General features: G+C 36.9%; 1 protein-coding gene across 2 annotated transcripts; it reads left to right on the forward strand.

The window, feature by feature from the left end:
• The first annotated feature begins 1,916 nt into the window (after nt 1–1,916).
• On the forward strand, nt 1,917–15,899 carry chst5.L (carbohydrate (N-acetylglucosamine 6-O) sulfotransferase 5 L homeolog). Of its 2 annotated transcripts, none has more exons than XM_041590173.1 (2): nt 1,917–2,104; nt 13,210–15,899. In XM_041590173.1, the coding sequence occupies exon 2, from the start codon at nt 13,219–13,221 to the stop codon at nt 14,386–14,388; it is 1,170 nt and encodes a 389-aa protein (XP_041446107.1). In that variant the 5' UTR covers nt 1,917–2,104; nt 13,210–13,218; the 3' UTR covers nt 14,389–15,899. The 2 variants fall into 2 exon arrangements, with proteins under 2 accessions (XP_041446107.1, XP_041446108.1); XM_041590174.1 differs by lacking the exon at nt 1,917–2,104 and adding an exon at nt 11,948–12,112.
• Nucleotides 15,900–19,901: the final 4,002 nt, after the last annotated feature.

Genomic DNA, 19,901 nt, shown 5'->3' on the forward strand with positions numbered 1-19,901 from the left:
ATCCAGAAAATCAGAAAGGACAGAGTAGTAGTGATACTAATTGCCCCATTGTAGCCAACGAGAGCATGTCTTACAGACCTAATTCACTTGAGCAAGGGGACATTTTGGAAACTGCCGACAAGACCAGATCTTCTTCTTCAAGGTCAACTGCTTCACCCAAATCCAGACAGGTTATGTCTGACAGCCTGGAATTTGATAGGGACTTGTTGAGTGTCCATGGGTCTTACAGAGGATGTAGTCAATACACTCCTGAACTCTAGAAAGTCTTAAACATCTAGAAGGTTTTCCAAAAATAGGCCATGGAGAAGAAACTCTGTCCCAAGGAATGTTCAGTTCCTGAGATTCTACAGTTTCTGCATGACGGCTTTGCTAAGGGCCTTAAGCCAAATACCTTAAAGGTTCACATGTCAGCCCTTTCAGCAATGCTTTCTGTAAACCTTTCAAATAATTCTCTGATTAAAAGGTTTCTAAAAGCTGTCTCAAGAATGAGGCCAAGGATCAAGGAGGTTTTAGCTCCATTGGATTTAGAAACCTTAACTTATCAGCGCTTGGGGAGAAACCCTTTGAGCCTTTACAAGATACCAACTTCAAATACTTGGCCTGGAAAATGTTTTTTCTTATCGCTATTACCTAGGCAAGAAGTGTGGGTGAGCTGCTAGCAATGGCAGTGGGACCCCCATATACTCCAATTTTTCCAGATAAAGTTATCCTAAAAACTCTGCCTTTTTCCATCCTATGGTTTCTTCTACAAACAAGCTGAATTCTCAGATTGTTTAACCTTCTTTCTCATTGGATTCTTAGTCAAATCTGTTTGGATGTACATGGATGTCTGTTACTGTACATTGATAAGACTAAGGATTTTAGAAAATCAGAACATTTATTTGTCCTGTCCTCTTTGTGGGAAAAAGGAAGGGATGTAGAGCTTCAAAACCTACAATAGCTTCTTGGGTTAAAAAATGCTATTTCGGGCTCTTATGAATCAGAAGGATCCTCCTTCTCTTTAACAGTTCATTCCACAAGATAAATGTATGCTTCTTGGGCTGGAAAATGGTTTAACGGAGATTTGCAGAGCAGCCACTTTGTCCAACATTCACACATTTGCCAGACATTACAGACTTCATTTAACAGCCAAGCAGGATATAGTCTATGGCAGTTTGGTGTTGGAATCAGCTTCAATGAGGCAGTATCCTCCCCTCCCCCACATTAGGTTGCATATCCTAAATTTGGTGCTGCCTGTAGGACGTAAAGAAAAGAGTCCAAAACAGCAGCACATATAGCCTTGCCCTAATAAATCATTTGCATGAAATGGTGTGGTCTTTTTATTTTGTTGTGCTCTTTAGAATCATTGATGGCTTGGAGGCAATAGTAATGTATTACGGTGTACTGAGGTGTATTTATAAATTTTCTAATCCAGAGAGAGCCAGTTCCCCTAATTCTATTCTCCTGTCCTACCAGTGGGAGGTCCAGACAATTAACCCTCATTTGGTGCTGCCTTTTGACTCTTTTAGCTGCTTCAGTATATATTATGGAGAAACACACCCATAGATCATTAACAGTCAGTGACAATGAAGGAAAGAGGCAGCACAGGATTAATGATAATATTAAGAATTAAAAAAATACATACTATTTATTTTATATTATATATATATATATATATATATATATATATATATATATATATATATATATATAAAATCCATGAATATATAAAATAATAAAAATACTTTATATGCCTCTAATCACTCAAATACTCTGCATGAAGCAGGATATTGTATTCAACAGAACATATACTGTTTGCATTGTTGTCACAACTGTTCCTAGTTTTAGTCATCAAGGTTCAGTTAATTTTAATTTTCAAGGTATTCAGGAAACCAGAACAAGTAGAAGAAGCAAACACGTGCCATAGAGAGGGTGGGACTTGGGATACAGGTACAGGTACAGGAGAGACAACACACATAAGGTGAGCGAAGACAGAGAAGCAGAGGCATGAAGCAACAGTGCAAGAAAATCTAAATACAAAGAAGAAAAAACATTTGGAGAGACGAATGAAAGCAAATTAACTCCAACTTTGTATCTGTGAATATTGTAACAAGGAGCAAAACAGGTATGAATAACTATTTAACTAGTGGATTAATCTCATCAAATTCTGTATTTGCTTTATGTAAAACTTATCTCTGACATTTTACATCTATGCCAAAAGTTTGCCAGTCTGCTTAACTCTAGTTAAGAGTTAAGAATGTTTTCCTGAATCCAACATAAGGTATCCAACATAGGTTAATCATGCACATTAAAATGCCCCTCTAACTGTTGAGTGAAACATAACTAGAAAATTCACTGTCTCTAAATGAAATCTGAAGTCCAGCAGCATGTACTGTACTTGTTTTAGGTTGGTAAAGATATACTGACACCAAGGGGCACATTTACTAAGGGTCGAAGTGAATTCAAAGTGAATTTTCGAATTAAAAAACTTTGAATTTCGAAGTAATTTTTGGGTACTTCGACCATCGAATAGGCAAAATTCGACTTCAACTTCGATTCGAATTAAAAATACTTTGAATATTCGACCATTCGAAAATCAAAGTACTGTCTCTTTAAAAAAGTTTGACTTCGACACTTCGAACAATTTCTACGATCGATCGAATGATTTAAATTCGTCCGAAAACGGCCAAAAAAATTCAAAAAGAAAATTTCGACTATCGAATTTGGCCTATTCGATGGTCGAGTTTCAAAGTTTTTTAACACATCATGGTCAATGGAGGTTTAGCAGTTATATATTTATACCACAGATAGATGATTGGTAGATAGATAGATAGATAGATAGATAGATAGATAGATAGATAGATAGATAGATAGATAGATAGATAGATAGATAGATAGATAGATAGATTAGATAGACAGACAGATACATAGTTAGATCGATAGACAGATGATATATAGATAGATAGATATAGCTGACAGGTTGGTAGATTGATAGATAGATGATAAATAGAGAGATAGATGATTTATTGATTGATTGATTGATTGATTGATTGATTGATTGAAGCCTATAAAAGTTTACTTACTGTATTGAATAAAATACACTAGCATAAAATAAAAATGAACTTCTTTTAGATGTAGATACAGATGGAAATAAGATCAATACAACTGCAAATAGTTGTACTACACAGTGTTTCCTTATTTGTTCGCTGTCCTGCTTCTCATTAGCAGAAAAATAAACAAAACTCCAAGTTATGTTTCTGAACAAACTAACTCTTTTAGTGGTGGCACAAATCATCAATATAGGTTTAACTGCCTGTCATCTGTTAATGCTCCTCCTAAGTACACAGTGCAGCTATGTATACAGGATCTGTACTTTATGTGGCTGCTACCCATCTGCCCTTTAATCTGGCACTGGGGAAGTTCACTCACGATCTTGTTTGCTTCTGATTTTATCTATTAAAGCTCTGGACCTTGTTTCTGATGTCCTTTCTCCCATCTTATTCTCCACCCTGCTCAGGGTTGCTGCCCCAGGTTCCTGGCACCACACCTCCCACTAAGTGCAAATGGAAATAAAGAGGCTAGGAATTTCCCTTCCCAGTGGATTCTTACTTTGTCATTATTTTCTCTGGATGCATGTGAATTTTTTGGAGCACATGTAAATCTAACATGTGCTCCATTCTACCGCACATCAATTAGGAATGCACAGAATCCAGGATTTGGTTTGGGCTTTGACCAGGATTTGGCCTTTTTCAGCAGGAAAATCCAAGCACTGAATCCTAATCATCACTTGTTTTTTGTCACATGAAAACAGACATTGTGATTTTTGTTCTGCACACTGAGTGCATAGTTCTTTTTAACCTTTCTTTTTCATAAATTGCATATGCAAATTATGGTTCACATTAATTTCGGGATTTAGCTGAATCCTTCATAAAAAGATAGTGGATTCAGTCCATCCCTGACATTAACGCAAAAGTTATTTCTTCAAAGCCTTCACTATGGGTTCAGCATCTGTTGTCCCCTTGGTTAAGACTCACACCTGGCTTGTCACTATGTGATAAAGGGGTTGTTCACCTTTGAGTTAAATTTTAGTATAATGTAGAGAGTGTTATTTTGCAATTTGCAATTAGTTTTCATTTTTTATTATTTGTGGGTTTCGCATTATTTAGCTTTTTATTCAACACCTCTCCAAATTGCTATTCAAGCAATCTGGTTGCTAGAATCAAAATGAACCTAGAAACCATACCCTGATTCGAACAAGATACCAGAATGTGAATGGGAGAGAACCAGAATAAAAAGATGAGTAATAAAAGTAGCAATAACAGTACATTTATAGCTTTACAGATTAGTTGTTTTTAGATGGGGACAGTGAGCCCCTTTGAAGGCTAGAAAGAGTCAGAATAAAAAAGGCAAATAATTAAAAAAATATTAAAAATGAATTATGACGTCCAGTTGAAAGATACTTAGAATAGTTAGTTACTAAAAGTTAACTGAAAGGTGAACCACCCCATTAAATGGGTCATGGGTCTCCTTGAAGAAAATAAAAACATGGCCAGAGGAAAGTTCCCTTTTCTCTTATGAATGGTGAGCAGTGTATTGGACAAAAATCAATGGAAAGAAGCATTACAGCTTATCCTTTTTTTCATAGCAGCAGCTAGGACATGTAGCTAAGCAATGCAATGTGACGCTGTTTATAGAAGAGTAAAAGATGTGATACCACTCACAATCTCTAACTATAAATGTTGATAATATTGTTAAGTTATGAAGAGGTTTATTCCACTGGCCATCAATTTTTTTTTGTCCAACCCTTTGCTCAACATTTGCAAAAGTATTTAAAGTGTATCCAACACTTTTTGTTTCTACCAACTAATTTTTCTGCAATATCTACCTCTCAACATCCATAACAATATTGTATTGAAATGTGAAGTCTGCACTTGTTTAAAATGCAAACTCCCTGTTGGTCGCTTCTCAATATCCAACTACTATAATAAACTGTTTGAATCAAGAATTCAAAGAAAATATTTTTTTAGTTCATTCATATTGTAAATGATCAGCTTTAATTACAATAATTAAAATGCAGTGTGTCCCCAAACATTTTATGAGCACAATTTTGGTTATTATGAAAGGGTTGAACTATGGAATCCAGGAAGATTCCCAGGAGGTTGATATAATTTACTTCCCTGACTGTTAGGAAACTTTTCACAGTAGTTAAGAATATGTTAACAAATGAATCTAGGCTGACAGATGAGTCAAGTAGTCTGAATGTGTTAAATTGCTTTGAGCTATGGAACACTTTAATTTCCTATGGGTGCCAATATGCAGCACTTGTATGGCTTGTATAACAAGTATACAACTGGGATGAAAATAAATTGTTTAATGGGGTTATGAATCAGGCTCTATGTTTGCTATACATTTTTAAGCAAGCAATCAGTAGTTAGTATTTACTGGTTGCCTGTTTAAAAGCAAACGTCATATCGGTTACTATTTCTGGGCAAACTTTGTACCTTTTATTACATATAGGGTATAGTCTATCATTAACTTGTTTATGAGCAGCAAGTGATGAGACAACTTGGAGACGCTGGCACATGTTAAATTACAGTCGGATCCCATAGACAAGTTCAGTAAACAACTCAAAGAGCTCATAGATACGAAACTGGATCGTTTAAGTATATCTGAATGTGAATTTTTAAACTGCCCCAATCCAGTGATCTCCATTTTTCATGCCCTACCCAAGGTTCACAAATCCTTGGTAAATGTGAAGGGTCGACCAATCATAGCTAGCATTGGATTGCTAAATGAGGGTCTCTCAAAATATGTCGATAGGGTTTTGATTCCGCTAGTGGAAAGACTTCCCACTTTCTTAAGAGACACAACAATGTGTATTAATAAATTTGAGGGTGTTTCCTGGAAGCCTTCCTGTAGATGGTTTTCAATGGATGTCACCGCTCTGTATTCCTCTATTAAACATAACTTTGGGTTACAAGCCATTGAGTACTAGTTAACCAATGAGAGGCATTTCCCCAACATTCAAAGCAATATTATACTTAAATCTATTACATTTTTGTTACGTTCTAATTTTTTCTATTTTGATGGTGCGTTCTCAAAAGACGTGGTGCAGCCATGGGGGCTTCCTTTGCTCCCACTTATGCCAACCTCTTCATGAGGTGGTGGGAGAGACACCACGTACTGCAACACATTATCCGCTTCTATAGATATATCGATGATTATATTGGAATCTGGGATGGAGACAAACAGTCACTATGCTTATTATATACAACGTAGCATTGGTAGACACTGGGGTATCCTTCTGCAAGATCCGCTTTTGAAGGATATTTTGGACCATTCCCCCTCCTTTGTTTTTCGAAAAGGGAAATCTTTAGCTTCTTGGCTATCTCCTAGTCTTTATAAATCCACAGAGTCTACGACAGACTCAGCTTGGCTGAGATATAAAAGCACATACAAATGTGGCCGGAACAGGTGTAAGGCGTGTACACTTAATGTCTCTATCAATTTTATTAGTACATATACGGGTAAAAGCTACACTATAAAACAATATTTCAACTGCTTTTCTAAGTGAGTCATCTACCTGGCGTTAGGTTTTTAGAACATTTGTCGGCAGTTGAAAGGGGAGACTCTAGGGCGTATATTTATCAAAGATTGAAGTTAGAGATCGCCACAGTCCTCTAGAGTGAAATTCCGCCACTCTCCATTCGTTTCTATGGGATTTTTAAAAGAGTATTTACCAATAGATGAAAGTGAATGTTCATCCTTTGATAAATACACCTTTCAAAATCCCATAGAAATGAATGGAGAGTGGCAGAATTTAACTCTAGCAGACTGTGGTAAACTCTAGTTATGGGCGAAAAATTTTTTTGACACTGGTGAATTTTTTCAGGCAAATTTTCGCGGGCGTATCGCGAATTTATTCGCTGGCGGCGAATCGCGCAAATTTGCCACAAATTCGCCCATCACTAGTGATCTCTAACTTCACTCTTTGATAAATATACCCCTAAATCTGCTATTGATAAACACATAATTGAACAACACGATGGAGTGTCTAGAATAATGTTTCAGATAATTGACAGTTTAAAACATAATGTGCGACGGGGTGATAGAGATAAGAGCCTCTCTAGGACGGAGGCATACTGGATATATCAACTCAAAACGGTAGATACTTATGGAGGACTCAACCTCGAACGGGAGCTAACATGTTTCCTTTGAGACATTTTCTCATTTTGAAAACAAATTGCAATTAAAATCAAATTAAATATTCTCTTACTGATTTACTGATTTTCTCTAATGAATTTTTGAATATGTGATGGATTCTTCTATGGTATATTGATCCTTTTATGTTTCATTGAATGATATGGTTCAGTTTTTTCCACCTCTTGCTTTTGGTCCATGATTTTCAATTTATTACAATTAAATTATATGATTAATTATATATATTTTTATATCTTATTTATTGTAGTATATATGAAATATGTAATATAAACATTTATAACCAATGCAGTGGCACAAGCCCCTATCTTATGTTTTACACATATGTAACATGAGAGATGTGTGTTAGCCTTGAAAGGGTTAATGTTTTTAGAGGGGTGTGGTGTCTACCTTTTAAATGTTCACATGGTATAGCTTTTGAGAAACTGGCCTTTTCCACAAAACGCGTCAAGCGTGTTTGCTGTTGTGCGCTCTGTTTAATATTTTAAAGATGATCCAAAAAAGCAATGTTTTTAACTCCATTGGTGCTCCGTGCCTAAGAATCTTGTCTGGAACCTACATGCATCGGGAGCGGTTCACATAGCAGCACAACAGGTTTTCCTTTGAAGGGTCAGTGAGTGCTCCCTATTTCTTTTCACAATTTATAAGCAGCAAGTGTCAGTATCACTTGTAACTATAGATCGTAACCGAGCCTTTAGAACATGTTAACATATAAATGTTTATTTGCTTTACAATACTAGAGTGGTGTAAAACTGGGTCTGTAAAATGTTTTGTGCCAAGTAGCAGATAATTTGTAATTATGATACAGTAAAAATATATCTCTAGGTATAATGTGTGTGCTACTAAAAATTCTATTTTTTTTTAACTTTTTCTCTTTAATAATTAAAAGTACTTTGTACTTGATGGTTATTAAGATCCATGAAACCAAATTGTGGCAAAACAGTCCTATTGGGTTTGTTTAGTGTTTAAATGTTTTTTTTTTTGTAACCTTAAGGTATGGTGATCCAAATTACAGAAGAAAAAAAACCCTTTTCTGAAAAACCCCATGGATAAAAGATCCTGTATCTGAAATACATAGCTGCGTTAGCATGTAGCTAATATGTTTATACAAGCTTGTTGGTGCTCTTTTCCTTACTAACTTTATTTCTGAGCCGTAAGGGCTCATAAATGAGCAATTGAAAGTGAATAGTACAGTGTGCAAAGTGCGATTTTGCCATGTTTTACCCACAATGCAGCATTTCCCCCATTGGCTTCTTCAGGTTGGACAGAAAACTCCGCTAACTAGGGCTGTGAATGTGGTTCATGGTTTATGGTTCTTCTTTTAATCTATTTCAGGTTTAGAATGATCAGATCACCTTTTCAAAACCTGTAGTCAAAGTCCAGGTTAGCATGCAATCTTTTGACTTTCCTGTGATTGGTATTGAACTGCAAAATCCAAGTAGCAATTTGGATTGCTGGAGTAGAGCTTCATAAAATGTAGCAAATGCCAGATGATTAACAGGAGAGCTGCCTTCTGCTTATTTCAAGGTGTAGACACAGAGAATAGAAAAGTATAAATAATTAATGGCTACTACATTTAAAAAAAAGCCTTAATATAAGGTTGCCAGTTTGCCACCCAGCCAGTAATTTACCGGCCTAGCTGGTAAAATAGCAACCAGGGTTACGGTGGGTATTACAAATTTTCTGGCAATATACGTAGTAAATGTGTAATATTTCTTGTTCTGTCCTGGATCTACCCCCATATCTGCTCATACTTATCTTTTTCCTACAGATCTACATGAACCAGCCCCAAAGTCTGCCCATAAATGTCACCGATTCACCCATCACTGTCCTGCTCCTTGCCCACCCTTCTACATAACCGATCTGCTCCCCAGCATACCTGTCCGGTATTCTCCTACACTAAAGGTGGCGACCCTACTTTAAAAACCAATAAGACTATCTAATGCATATTGCAAACCCGCATAGAATTATATTTTCTATTTTTAAAATATGAAGCCATCGTTTTTAAAAACAAAAATAGCATTGCCAAAACTATTAATGTCTTAATTTGTTCTAAATAAGCTGGTGTAATATGTACTTCCACTGTACTGTAGCCAGGTCACCTTGCCCCCAGGTTACATTGATTAGATGTGATCTTAGAAAGAGCCACTGCATGTGTGCCATCGCAAGGCCTTTCATTTTTACTCTCTACACTGATCTGAATATTAGTACTGTCACTCCTTTGGGGTGCCAAAGCAGTGGATGAAAGGGCCCAGCTAAAGGACAAATTTGGTGACGGTTTACCTTCTGTACTATATACTAAAGCTAAGGTACTATCGTAGCAACATTTATCTGTCATGTATCTGTAGCGGGGCTTGAACCCAAAAAGTCTGAAAGTATGTGATCAAAATTGAAACAAGATGTCAATACTGTATTAACATTAAATGTAGAAATATTGATTCAAGACATTCATTGTTATTTCAAACAAAGCAGTAGGGAATTACAGGAATTTCCCATATTATCAAATCCGAATTCAGTTTCGAGAACATCACCTATTTCATATGATCATAATTGTCTACTTCCTGTAGAAACTATGCTAATAAAGAGAGTGCCATTGTTATTGAAGTAATATAATTTGTAAGGTGTGGTGAATAATATTAATCAGTAATGAGCCCTAGGTGCTGCTGCCAGCAGCTCAAACACTGATGTCCTGTTGTAAATTCAAGTTTCCATTGTTTATTGTCCTTAAACATGATTTATAGCAACACGGATCAATAAGCAACATTTATACAGTTACACCTTTTGCCAGAATTAGAACAGTGCTAGTCTAAAGAAGCCTAAGTCTGAACTAAATCATTATTTAGATTTTTTTAGATTATTTTTCTCTAATGAGATGTGAGATGGTTTTGTGAATGAATTTAATGGAGAAATAAATCCTATACTTTATTTTACTTATATCAGTTAGTTACATTTATAGCACAGGAATTTCCATAACCAGAAGCTCTATCACAAATTGGATACACCAACTCCACCCCTTTCTGCCGAAAGGTATTTTTCTGGGTTCCTCCATCAAGGATCTAATCATCATCTATGTCCAGGACTAAGAGCACTAAGACCAGTACTCTGCTTGGGAGTACAAGAAACCAGTACCTTGTAGTCCAGGTAGGAACACCTTGCATGGGAAGACCATACAATAAAAGGCTTCACTGCCGGAACCCAGAAGTTAAGCAAAACTGTTTGGGGCTGTATTTAATTTATCATATTACTGTGGGACATGGGAAGTAGCAGAGCAGTACTATGCCTTAAAATACATTTATATAAGCAAACGTGCTGTATTTCTCATTTAGGACCATGACATATTTTGACCGCTGTAAATGAGGTGGAGGTCTACCTGTTACTAACTAATCTGCTGTGGTTTTTTTCCCATAGAAAATAGGAAGTAGTGGCAGCCAGCATTTTTTCCATCACTTGATATATGTATAAATAAATAAATAAAAAACAAAAAAGACACATCACTCAAAAGTATATATAGTCCAAACGAACCATAGTTAGTCAGTTTGTTAGGACAGATTGTGAGGGTAAAGTACAGGGGTTGCAAATATTGTGGGGAACTAGATGCTGAGTGATGTATGCCTTTGTGTATTGTATCTGTGTTGCTATGTTAAAGGAACTATACCTTTAGAATTAATAATTAACCAACAGATAATTTATATTATATAAGCCAATTTGACAAAATTAGCATTTAAATGTCAGTAAATTTTGACCTTTTACATTTTTTACCTTGAGCCACCATTTTGTAATGCTCTGTGTCTCACTCACTGATCAACCGACAGGAACCAAATGTAGAATCTAAATGTAATAGGAAGACGTGTGCAAATAAAAGACACAGCTCCATTCATTGGCTGGTGTAACCTAACATGTGTGTGGGTTAGTGATGTGCACCCAATCCTATCCCGCCCTCCCTCCACCCGCGACCCGTGACTTCTGGGTTACTTTAATAGACCTGTGCCGCCCCAGAGAAGACATCTCATGTGATGACATCACATGAGAGGGAGGACTTTAGTATATAAAGAGGCAGTGCCAGCGGCACATACTACTAAAACAATGTATTTTTCATTGAGGCTTTATATACTGTATATGAAACAATATTGAGCTATAAATTACTTTGTGTTCCTGTGGACTCCTTTATGTGGTGGACTGCATTGGAGGCAAAGACACATGTATAACAACATCTTTTCACCATCAGAAAGAGCAACTCTAGCCACAATGTTTTGTTGATAAGGGCCATTTTAATTCATATCATTTTTGGACAGGCATCCCCCACTTAGGAGTGGAGGACACTGTGAATTATTGTGTAGGAAAAAAAGTTATGGATCCACCAGTTATATACTTTGGCCCTTATGGGATTTAGTTAAGATTATAATCTATGTTTGTTTATACAAAAGTAGTTCCCTGTTAGCCTTTAGCCTGTGTTGCTGTAGGGTTGAACACTGGCTACTGGAACTTACTTCCAGTGTACTTTTGCACATTTTCATTCAGGGCAGATTTATCAAAAATCAACTGGTGTGTTTCACGATCAGAGGAAAAAATGCAAATATTTCCAGGAACACATCATGAAAAGTCACTGGGAGAATTAATGGAAGGATATTCTTGTGTGCAAGTTTTTTTCCATGACAGCGCATATTTTGTCATTAAAGAAGAACGAAACCTTAAAAAAAAGAAGTATTACTGCAAAGGCACCTTTATTTATTACTCACAATGCTTAGTTATTTCAGCGTTCCTGCTGCCACTCTGTAGAAAATCCTCCACTGACAGAACACTTCAAAAGACGCAACTGTGCGAGGCAAGAAGGACAAAGCAGTACCGAGCACAACTATAAAGAACCCCTCAACCCAACCTTTATACCCACCAGCAGGGAAATTACAGACACAAAAAGGTTTAATGGGTTAAAACTCTTAATTGTTTTGTATGAAAACGTGACATTTTGTCAGTTATTTACACTTTCGATTTCAGATGACAAAATGACATTCAGTTTAGACCCTTACTAAATAGGGTGATATATTTGTATGTTTTTGTTCATTTTCTTTCTTTTGTGTTTTATCTTTGCTTTCTATGAAAAGTCAAAAAATGCATCATTGGTTACATTCCAAATGTGTAGGCTCACTGTTTGAAAATACTGGAGTGAAAATGTGTGCATGCTAACAGGGTGATCACATGACTGTCATTGCACTCACAAACTGGGTATGGAGGCAGCAGATTAGCCTAACACAGTTTAGTTTGGGTTTTTGGTGCTAAAGAAATTGAGTTTAATGCCAGTAAGTAGACTGAAGCAGATCTGTTAGGGAGGATTTAAAAGAGAAGGAATAGCATTTTACAATTGGGGTGCCAAAAGTTAGGCACCCCCAAGTGACTATTTTTACTTACCTGACACCCCGGGCCGGTGCTCCGATCAGCAGAAAACCACACCGGCCTGGGGTTTTTCTAGCGAGCACCAAGGAGAGATCCTCTTCCTGCTTCATCAGTTTTCTCATTTTCCGGGGCAGACGTATGTGCAGTAGAACAAAATAGCTGGCTTTTTCAAAAAGTCCGGCTTTCCGCTCTACTGCGCATGTGCAAGAAAACCCGAAGAAGCAGGAAGAGGATCTCTCCATGGTGGTTGCTAGAAGAACCCCGGGCCTGTGCAGTTTTCTGCTGATAGGAGCGATGGCCCGGGGTGTCAGGTAAGCAAAAGTAATCACTTGGGGGTACCTAACTTTTGGCACCCCCAAGTGTAAAATGCTATTCCTTCAACTTTTCCAGCATCCTTCTCCTTTTCCAGCATCTGTAATTAAGTTTGGGTAGCATACTTTGGTGGTGTTTGTTGGAAGGTTTTTGTTTCCTTTTAATTCTTTTTATAAAACAAAAGGTGAGAATATAGGAACATAAAATGTATTTATTTATTTCCATATTTGTATATAAATTTATAAAGAAATCATATCCTTTGTACATATGCATTGGTAATTACTAATACAGATTTATTTATATTACACCCAGGTTTTCCCAATGAAAATATCAAGAATCAGCACTGGCAAATTCTCTATCTTGATTGTAATGGCTCAGACTTTAGCTTTCATCTGTTTAATTTTTAAATTCTATGAGAGCCCTTCCCCTCCTGTGAAAAAATATCAGAGGACTCATATGATCATCTTATCAACATGGAGATCAGGATCCTCTTTTACTGGACAACTGTTCAGCCAACACCCTGATGTATTTTATCTGATGGAGCCAGTCTGGCACGTGTGGTCTAAAATGCATCAAAACAGCGTCAAATTATTGCATATGGCAGCCAGGGATCTGGTCCGATCAGTTTTTCTCTGTGACATGTCTGTGTTTGAGCCGTACATGCCACCAGAAAAATTCACATCAAGTTTTTTTCAGTGGGAGACTAGCAGAGCTTTGTGTTCCCCTCCAGTATGCAATTTATTCAAAAGAAGTGATATCATTCCACAGAATCACTGTAAATTGTTATGTCCCAAACATCCATTTAATATAACAGAACAAGCATGTAAAAGCTACAGTCATGTTGTGCTTAAGGAAGTGAGATTCTTTGACTTGAAAGTTCTTTACCCTCTGCTTCGTGACCCATCGCTAAACTTCAAAATTCTTCACTTAGTCCGAGATCCACGTGGGGTGTTTAATTCAAGACAAAAAACCACGAGTGCCCTCTCCTTAGACACCAAGATTGTTTTAGGAGACAGAAAATCAAAAAATTCGGATGCAGATTATGAGATGATAAAACAAATCTGTGAGAGCCAAGTAGAGATGTATAGAACTGTCGTGACTTCCAACTTCAGTAGGTTGCGCAGCCGTTACCACATGGTCCGTTATGAAGATATTACTAATGATCCCATTGAAAATGCAAGGCAGATGTACCAGTTTGCAGATCTTAACTTCACCCCTAAACTTAAGACTTGGGTGCACAATATAACACATGGTAAAGGCAAAGGTATGAGTTTTTCAATCAACTCTAGAGATGCTCGCAATGTTTCCAGAGCATGGAGGGATAACCTGCTATTCAAAACTGTCTACAGAATTCAAAACCTTTGTAAAGAAGCTTTGAATCTTTTTGGCTATAGGATTTTGAAGACGGAGACAGAACAGAAAAACTTATTATTCAATATTGTATTACCTTCTCCTAAACTTAGCACTGGTACCAATGCTCCTTTAACCTAGCAATACATATACATAGGTTTTAACCATAGAAGAAAATGTGCTATATCTGTCATTTTTACAGTAACAAACAACAACAAAAAGTATATTATAAAAGCATCACTCTCTGGGTTGAGTATTAATAATTGGAGGCCAATAGTAAATATCCATGTTCTCCACAAAACTGGCTCTAGCAACACAAATTCAGATTGTTCTTTATAACTCAGGGTACTAATGAAGGATGCAGTCACAGAATGTCTTCTTTTATCTAATTTATAGTAACGTAAATGAATAGTGAACATGTTTACCTAAACTAAAAACATATTTGTCTGTAAATTGCAGCTGCCATAAAGTTTATCACAATCTATGGTGTAAACAAAGGATAATTGAAAATATGAATCATTTGGTTGAAATTGTAAGCCAGTAGTTGCCACTGTTTGTAAAACCCACAAATGAGTTATGAAACAAAGACTGGTGCAGGGATAAAATTAGTGTAATGGTATACATTGGTATACACCACCAATTAACCATATGATGTATATATATATTCTAAATTAAGTTATTTATACAAAACCTACCGCTCATTTTAGAATGAATTGCAAAATTACTGTACCGCTGCCACCTAGTGGCCTGTTAAATTATATACAAATATACAAATTAAAAAAAAGGGTTAAATTTTTAACAGATTATGTAGAGATATTCATACAATGTTGTAATTTGATGCTATGATACTTTTCAACATAGTCCCCCTTGTATAATCTTTACCTGGTAGAAACAATGAATGCAGGTTGTACTGCCCATAAGCAGCTCCCGGGAAGCAGCAACACAAATAGCTCCACACAGGATAATCCAGTCCATGTATAAGAAAGTATGCACAGTCCCAAATCCACAGGGTATGGAGCACTGGGGTTTTTCAAGCAAGATAGGCGCTGCAATATCTAAGCAATCTTAAAGGCTAGACAGTCAGTAGCACATAAACTGTGGTCATAATTCCAAGGGATGAAATTCAGAAGAAGGCAGGAAATCCACATAACTTTGCCCTATTGCATTCTTATATTGGTTTGCCATCAGCCCGGTTTTTAGAGGGGCTGTTTGGGTCAAATCAAGTAATAGTTCCATCATTACATTGTACCCGACTAAAATATACAATCATGCTTTTAAAGTGATTAATATGTTAACAGAAACAGAGACCTGGACAAAAATTGCTTCAATATTTTTACCACTGTTGCTTTTACAAAATAGTAAGAAAAAAAACCCCCACAACATCATTTTTCAAATATTTTCAATGTTTCAAATACTTCTCTAATACCTATAAATAGCCATAGGGTGTAATTTTATTTAAAAGCAAAATCATCAAATAAGGGAAATACAATGTATATATTTTCATTTTTGTCTTAACTCTTTATAGAGAAGTTCTGTTTTATTTATTTGCTATAAAAAATGCTTTTATATGTATTTATGTTTTTACACAATTATACATAGGTGTTTATATTGTTAAAAATGCTGGGATACAAAAAGTGTAATAACAGGGTGTACTGCAGTCAGAGGCCATGAAAAGTGTGATTTGTGATTTGAGCTGGGGGGCATAGCTAGGCTGGGTCTGGGGTCCTATTCTTCTTGTTGGCAAGATCCTCCTTCCAGGGGCTTAGGTGACAGGAGTAAATAACTAAGACCCCCTGGGTAGAGGTCTCTGTCATTTTTGTAGCATGAGGCCCCATGATTCCCAATGGTGGCCCCGTGTTTTCTACACATGCGTTCTTTTTCTTTATTTTGATATTTACTCGATTTCTAACTTTTCGCTCATTACATATTTTGTAATTTTGGTTTTATTTGATCTCCGTCTCCTTTTTTATTAACAAATAAAGTGATGAAAAAAAAGCAATTATATAAACAATTTGTGGTTTTATCCAAATTGCTGCTGCCTTGTAATTCATTTTACATAATACAGGATACTTTTATATTGATATATGTTGTTTCTTGAAAGGGAAACTATAAAACTGAAAATGTACTTCATAGGATGGAGATAATGTTTAAACTCAATCAATTCCAAGTTCTGTATTGTTTTGGAAATAATTAAGTTACTCTTCACTATTCCTCTCTTGGTTATTTTGGAAGACAGCTAGCTGTAATACACAGCCGGAAACCAGAAATTCAGCTCTTAAAGTTACAGGAAGCTGCTTTTTGGCGCCCCTTATAACTGGCCGCTCACTCACTGTTCTCAACTTGCCTTATGGCAGGAGCGGCCCTGGCTCTGATACAACTATATTAGTAAATATACCTACAATTTTAGTTTGCTATTTAGAGATAATCTACAAACATAGGTGATATATTGCACAAGTGCAGTTGCCAATAGCAACCAACCAACAATTATTTTACAGTCAATGTCATGATAAAGGCCTGTAAGAGTTAATAAATCAGGCCAAGGTATCAAGTAAAAACATTCTGCCAGTACCAGAAACCTAACGAGACTCTGTTCACTAAGGTCTGGAATCAGCCATGTGTAAAGGGATCACAACCTGCGGTGCCCTGCTCTAAGCCCTGGCTAATAAGAGCCCATGGGGGAGTGAAAGCCCATGGGGGAGTGAAAGCCCATGGAGGGGTGACTTAGAGTTCACATCAGGACCCCTTATCGGTGATATATAACATAATGTTTTTATAGTTTTTGAATGATTTGCCTTCTTTTACAGACTCTTTCCAGCTTTCAAATGAATGCATGGTTGCTAGGGTAATTTGGAAGCTAGCAACCAGATTGCTAAAATTGGAAATTGGAAAGCTGCTGAATAAAAAGCTAAATCACTAATAAACCATGAATATTAAAAAATGAAACCCAGAATATCACTCTCAACATTATATTAAAAGGTTATTTAATAGTGAGCAATCCCTTTAATATTTAGGGTCTATGGAACCAGTAGGAGGAGCCATAACCTATGAATGTAATAATAAATTCTCCACTATGTTCGTGTAAGGAGTTAGGGTTATTATATTCTTTACTACTCAACTGCTGCAGTCTATACAGGCCTGTCAAAAAGGGCCAAAATACTGGAATATAGCCCCCAACTCCAAAGAGCACTCAAATCAAAAATTCAAAAATATATTCCCAGTCAATTCTCAAAGTTAAAAAATCACTTTTTATTTATCATAAGTATTAAAAAGTAGGCATACAGACCAATTGATGCTCCGCCTTACGCGTTTTACACCCACAGGCACTTATTCATAGGCCTATGAATAAGTACCTGTGGGTGCGAAATGCGTAAGGCGGAGCATCAATTGGTCTGTATGCCTACTTTTTAATATTTATGATAAATAAAAAGTGATTTTTTAACTTTGAGAATTGACTGGGAATATATTTTTGAATTTTTATTATATTCTTTGTAGAGTTCCTACCAACAGGAGGTCATAAACTCAAGCTGTGTCCTGCTAGGTCATGCCCCCTAGATTCCTGTGGGAGGGGTGATATCTAGTTACCTGATGCCCCTGTAAACTGTAATAAATAGTCAAAATTTAGGAGGGCACATTTCAGGGGGGGTTCATTCTGTTTCTTTCCCCTTGCCTCCAGGACAAGCTGAGTATAGGGTCTCTATGTTTTTCCCTTTCATTTTATAATTGGTGAACAAATGGAGAGCCAATACCTTTTGTGATGCAGCGAATGGGGTGATCCTAACTTTATTACATGGTGCTTCACACACAATCAAACATTTCAGGACTACATGCCCCTTCCTCAGTGATAGTGAACCAGTGAAACTGTACAATATTTATAGGAAAACAAACAGTGACCCCTACTGGTGGCCCCTTGGAATAGGTGTAAAGAGAAAATTTTCCAATCATTTCACATTTTTCACTAATACACTTAAAAGCAGGACTGACTGGGATTCAAAATAGGCCCTGGCATTCCTACTACAGAAAGGCCCAAACAGCCCACTTTCTATGGCATCTTATAGCAGCCCCTCTGGCATTTGCCAGAACCCACAGTTTGCCAGTCCAGGCTTGCTTAAAAGTATATATAAGCCAATACATTCCAATATTCATGCTTAATAAATCCATAGCAGTTTTGCAGTGTAGTAACAAAAATAGTTCTTGTTTTTGTTGTTCCTATATTAGTCCATTCGGTGAAGAAAATCAGTTAAAATACATCAAGGTATGTTATACCTTATATATTCAACCCAGTGGCATAACTATAGAGAAAGCAGATCTCTATCAGCAGCGGGTGAGTGTGGGTGCTAAAAGGGCAGTGGGTAGGGAGCAGCATGGGGGGCTCCTTCAAAGATGGGGGGGCAGCCAGTCTCGTCTTGTAGTTGTTTGTTTTTTATTTGTTATCTCTGTTGGATGTAAAACTGTATCTCCCTTTATTTTGCTGCTATAGTTCTGACAAGAGAGGCAGACCATAATCAGTGCGAATAAAAAAATCACTTAAATTCTTCCCTCTCTTATAAGTAAAAAAGTAATATTCCTTAAAAACCCTTGATGTGGTTGGGTCATTCATATGTATTGGAAAGTATTTTCTGATCACCCTTCTTACTCTTTAAGACTGGGCATCATATGTTGTGAGAAAAGATTTATTTAATAACACCTCACATGGTAATCTATTTACATCCTTTTCTGCAGTCTGTAGGATGGATCTAGGATTACTATTTTCTCTGAACATATACACCTTAATCCTCCAACAAGGAAGGGCTAGAAGCAGTTAACCAACACCTGCATAGAAAACATCTGCAGGGCTCCCTGTTAAAAATCAGTTTAACTAACCAACATGGCACCCAGCTATACTAACATCATCATGTATTACATGGAGAAGAGAATTGTCCTACAAAACATGTTATTTTCTCAATATATTTTCTCTATTTTTTCTGTTGTTTAGTGGACGTATTGTCATTTCTTTTGGTCTGGAAGGGACCAGATAAGACTCATAACACATAAGGGGCACATTTACTTAGCTCGGGTGAAGGATTAGAATGAAAAATACTTTGAATTTCAAAGTATTTTTTTGGTAACTTCGACCGTCGAATTGGCTACTTCGACCTTCTACTGTCTCTTTTAAAAAAACTTTGACTACCTACTTTGCCAGCTAAAACCTACTGAGCACCAATGTTAGACTATGGGGACCTTCCCCATATGCTTTCTAAGTAATTTCTGATCGAAGGAAAATCGTTCGATCGATGGATTAAAATCCTTCTAATCTTTCGATTAGAAGGATTTAATCGTTCGATCGAACAATTTTTCCTTTGATCGAACGAAATGCGGTAAATCCTTCGACTTCGATATTCGAAGTCGAAGGATTTTACTCTGATGGTCGAATATTGACTACATCGTCCCCGCCGCTCCAGCATGAGCAAAAGTACACAATCGGTGAACACGTGAACGGCTACCACAGCTTCTGGACAAAATGGTCCGAACTAGGGGAAGGCGTCGGAAGAGGTATGTGCCTGGCGACCCCCTGGCTTTGTGTCCTAGGCACGTGCCTCTTCTGCCTACCCCTAGTTATGGCCCTGCATATAACACAAAGCATATCTTTTTCTGGCATCAGTGCAGGAGAAACTCGG

The sequence above is a fragment of the Xenopus laevis genome, chromosome 4L (genome assembly GCF_017654675.1).
Source record: "Xenopus laevis strain J_2021 chromosome 4L, Xenopus_laevis_v10.1, whole genome shotgun sequence".
Classification (NCBI taxonomy): Eukaryota; Metazoa; Chordata; class Amphibia; order Anura; family Pipidae; genus Xenopus; species Xenopus laevis.

Bases quoted from the DNA above. Each gene is read 5' to 3' on its own strand.
- chst5.L (XM_041590173.1), top strand. From the start codon at position 13,219: ATGAAAATATCAAGAATCAGCACTGGCAAATTCTCTATCTTGATTGTA.